Source organism: Spea bombifrons, chromosome 1, assembly GCF_027358695.1.
Source record: "Spea bombifrons isolate aSpeBom1 chromosome 1, aSpeBom1.2.pri, whole genome shotgun sequence".
In the NCBI taxonomy this organism is placed as follows: domain Eukaryota; kingdom Metazoa; phylum Chordata; class Amphibia; order Anura; family Pelobatidae; genus Spea; species Spea bombifrons.
Genome location: NC_071087.1, coordinates 143,004,021 through 143,008,757, shown reverse-complemented (window position 1 = coordinate 143,008,757; position 4,737 = coordinate 143,004,021). Strand labels below are relative to the sequence as shown.

At 39.2% G+C, this 4,737-nt stretch overlaps 1 protein-coding gene across 1 annotated transcript; it reads right to left on the bottom strand.

The window, feature by feature from the left end:
* LOC128472539 (transmembrane protein 171-like) lies at window positions 1-4,193 on the bottom strand. Its single transcript, XM_053454432.1, has 3 exons — window positions 3,561-4,193; window positions 1,335-1,470; window positions 1-25 (listed from the first exon to the last, which is right to left on the bottom strand). The coding sequence occupies exons 1-3, from the start codon at window positions 4,180-4,182 to the stop codon at window positions 1-3; spliced, it is 783 nt and encodes a 260-aa protein (XP_053310407.1). The 5' UTR covers window positions 4,183-4,193.
* Window positions 4,194-4,737: the final 544 nt, after the last annotated feature.

Here is a 4,737-nt window from a genome sequence, read left to right as displayed (position 1 = left end):
TCACAAGTACTTCACTCTGATGCATCTGGAACAGAGTTAGAAAAATGCATTTTGGAAAAAGAAGTAAATGTGTAAATTTTACCTTAAATGGTGTTGTATTATGGAAATTATGAGAAGGATTTAGGAATAATTGTAAACAAAAAAAACTTGTATTTAATTACATTGAGCTGCTTAAAGGGCCAGTAAGATATTGGCGTGTATAAAAAAAGGTATTGACTCATGGGAGGAAAATAGAATTTGCATCTTTATCAATCAATGGGAAGACCTCTTGCTGAAAATGCAGCACAAGTCTGGACACCTGTTCTAAAAAGATCATATTGGAGTTTGAAAAAGTGCAGAGGCTGGCTACAAAGTTAATAAAAGGAATGAAACACATTAGTTATGAAGAAAGCCTAGAGAATTTAAATTTGTTAACATTACAAAAAGTTGTCCTAGAGGAAATATGATAGCATTTTACAAATACATATGGGGACAATATCAGTCACTGTCTGATGACCCGTTCATTAATAGGACAAGAGGTCATCCATTCATACTCGAAGAAGGCATTTTCCCATAAAACAGGGAAAAATGTTCTTTACAGTAAGAACAATAAAGGTGTGGAATTCACTACCCACACTACCTAAGGATAGGATTAGTTATAACCTTTTTTTATCCATTTTGGCAAGAAGGAAGAGGCGTGCCTTTTTGAAGAACACTTGGAAACCGCTTGAATGTGGGTTTCTTGCCTTCTTCTGGATCAACAGCAAGGTGGAACTTGTGTCTTTTTTTCAACCTAGATTACTATATAACACATACAACCAGGATGTAACCCAATAGCTATCTAAATATGTATATTAGTTCTCATATCCTGATGTGTCAATGTATTTAACTCAACCAGGGGAGGGTCCTTGATTAACACCTGGGATCAGCATATTTGATCAGAAAGTCTTTGGCTACTGAGGAGTAAACTATCATTAATATTCCCTGTAACACTGGAGTATTGTTATGATCTTCAAATTTTATACTAGAAATATAGAACTGTCTTATTACGGACATCACTAGATTCATGTGATTGCTCTATAACAGGGCTGGGCAAGATATTGAAAGATGAAGCAATGATGGCAGCAAAAGTGGGCAGAAGCTAGAAAGCTGAACTACATTCAGTATTACTTAATGAGCAGTATTTTGACAGATAAATCAGATGAAGACAGTTTTTTAATGTGTAAAAGTAAAACGTTTCCATGTAATTGGCTTCATGTTAAAATTTAGAATTCCTTATCATCAACATGTTCTACAATTAGTCTTTGTCAATTTATTAGTTAATTTATTAGTTAAATATATAAACTAAGGCTTACCTTATGTTAAAAATACTCCTGTATGAAGGTGGGCTCTCATTCAAAGGCACAGTACTGTCCTCATGACAGATAGATGCTGATGTTACATCATCAAAGTATTGGGGTGGAGGTGGTGGGAATAGTATGACTTCATCACCTGGAGTGGCAGAGTAAAAGGACACTTAGAATCGGAAAATATCTAGAAAAGATAGAAAATACTTCTACTAGATATGTGTATACATACAGTATTGGTCTTCACAAAGTTTGCTGCTTCAGTGTCAGATCTCTGTCAGATGTTGCTATGGTATAATGAAGTATAATTACAAGCATTTCATAAGTGTCACAGGCTTTTGTTGACAATTACATCAAGTTTATGCAAAGAGTCAATATTTGCAGTGTTGATCCCTTTTTTAAGACCTCTGCAATCCGCCCTGGCATGCTGTCAATTAACTTCTGGGCCAAATCCTGACTGATGGCAGCCCATTCTTGCATAATCAATGCTTGGAGTATGTCAGTATGTGTGGGTTTTTGTTTGTCTCCCTGCCTCTTGAGGATTGACCACAAGTTCTCAATGGGATTAAGGTCTGGGGAGTTTCCTGGCTATGGACCCAGAATTTTGATGTTTTGTTCCCCGAGCCACTTAGTTATCACTTTTGCCTTATGGCAAGGTGCTCCATCATGCTGGAGAAGGCATTGTTTGTCACTAAACTGTTCTTGGATGGTTGGGAGAAGATACTCTTGAAGGATGTGTTGGTACCATTCCTTATTCATGGCTGTGTGAGTGAGCCCACTCCCTTGGCTGAGAAGCAACCCCACACATGAATGGTCTCAGGAAGCTTTACTGCTGGCATGACACAGGACTGATGGTAGTGCTCCCCTCAGAAAAGGGATTCACCAGAGACCTCCTGGCACTTGCTGGACTTTCTTGGGCGCCCTGACGCACATTCTTCATAACAATTTAGCCTCTCTCTACGGACGGTAAATGGATGTACCAGAGTCCCACTGTTTTCTGTCAATGCTGAGTTGATGATCCTGCTGCACATCTACCGATTGCGAAGGGAAGTAAATATGATGTGTCTTTCATCTGCTGCATTAAACGTACTTGGTCCACCACTCCCATCTACAGTCCCCAACATTACCAATTTCTTTGTGCCTCTTCAAAAGAGCTTGGGCAAAACATAGGAACTAGACTTGTGTATTTGTTTTCATACAAATACATTTTGGTGACAAATTTTACCACCTTGTCCATTCCTCCGAATAGTTAACCAATGATTGCAACATAGGCCGAGAGAAACAAAAAAACAATGTGCGCAATACGGAAATCTTCGCTCATTCCCTCCATTGGCACGGCCGCTATTTTAACTACAAGGGACTTCCTAGGGTTGTCTGTCAACCTCTACTGGGCCAGTTGTAAATTGAAATTAATAACTTTAGTTTTAATCATGCTGCTTTGCTTTACCTGAAGCACAAGAGAACAAGGCCAGGGCAACACTCCGGGAACCCATAAGAACAAAGACCTCAGGTGAACCTTGTCATGTTTGCTTTGTAAAATGAACATGGTAATAAACAGAGCAAGAGATGAAGTGGGTTAAGTTAAGTGAAATGGGCAGCAGGGCTACCACTGAGTGTACAAGTGCCTTCACTGAGAAAGCAGGGAACCAAGTGGGGTACATTGCATGTGCTTTGTAATTAAGCCACTTTGGGCAATGATTTAACGTGATTTGCATGGACTCCTTATGTAGCTTTATAGCTTTTGTTCACCGATAAAGCATTCAAAGAAACAATTTTGTTTGCATCTTGTTTGTCTCTCTTTGTCTTCCTTTTCTTTAGCCAAATAAAAAGGATTGCTCTTTGTTACTCCCCTATACAGTTCTGTACATAATGCAGTCTTGTGGATCTCTGGTTTCCTAACAGATTGCAATCATTGGTATGACATCATATCCCAGCAAACGTGATTGCTAATAAACATAGATGTGCACCTCTAATAAAAAAGGATCCTCCTAAAGGTAGGCAGGATGAAGCTCAAGTATGGGTGCCAAGGTTGAATTAAGAAAAAGGATACTAAGAAGGGAAAAACAGACATGAGTTGGGGAAAGATATAGGTTGAATTACTTTGGTAAAAACTACACAATGATCTCATGATAGATGGAAGAGCAAATGGTTCATGCTGAATAACCCAGGGTCATAAAAAATACATCTTAAGGCTACCATGAATGGAGTAAATAAGCGCAAAACAAAATGACATACCCACAGTTATGCAAAATGGTCCATTTCTAGGGATTTGAGGTTCCTCATCCACGTCACTGGTATCATTGACATTGTATTTTTTGTTGATATGGGCACCCACAAACAAACACAACCCGATCAGTACAATCACGGGTCCCATTATTTGTAATGAAAGCGATGAGCCACAGTTTTTAGATGTGATGTCTATTCCATTACCATGTTGAGATACTTTCTTACATTCTGGTATCAAAACTCCTGGGATACTAATGAGTATTCCAAATGTAACAAATAAGATCCCAAGTGTTAGGTACTGAACAAACTGACGACTTTCCCCACAAAGGAAGAGACTGCCTGGATCTGTTTGGTCTCCTGACAGTTCTCCCCTTCTTCTTTCCAGTCTTGCTGTAGATCTTGCCATCAAGAGAGATGCCAGTCCTATCACTGCAAGAGATGGACCCAGTACTTTATAGGTCATGTTGCAGCTGGAGAAGTTGTCTGACTGGCATGACTGGAAACCATAGATGGAAAGTGCAAATCCAGCACAAAACAGCACTCCACCAAATACAAACAGGAAGAATATAAATGTGTTGGCTTGGCGAAGGTTTTGGGACCCAAATGCAAAAGAACCGCAAACGAGGCCCATAGTGAATGTTGTCCTTATATAAGGAGTCTCAAGACAACAGTCTGAAAAGGAAAAGGAAAGGAAGATGGATTTTATATGGACCCAGAGACAATGTCACTTCAATTAACAACACAAAATATACTAAATTACAACAATATACTACAGATTAATTGCATTCAATGAATTAGACAAAGAACACCTTCCTGGCACACCACTTCCCCCGATTGGATGAACAGAAAGACGGTATGCCTGCAAGATAACCTGGTTGTGAAACACCTCTCTCTCCCTACACAGATGCAGAATTGGTCATCTAACACAATGCACTGAAATAATTAAAAAGAAAAGAATCTATTGCTTTATACTCTCTCTAACCATGGCTCCAAGCAAACAGCAGAAAAAACTGAATCTGTAAAAGAGCAGAGCTTCTGGGCAATTCCTCTCCCCTGATTGGAGATGGTGTGCCCAGAACATCTGCCTTTTTTGCAGCAGTGCACCAGGAGGCCTGAATAATGAAGACAGATTAGCTAAGAGAAGCATTTCTGCACCTTTCTTTCTCCGCTAATCTATCTACATTAT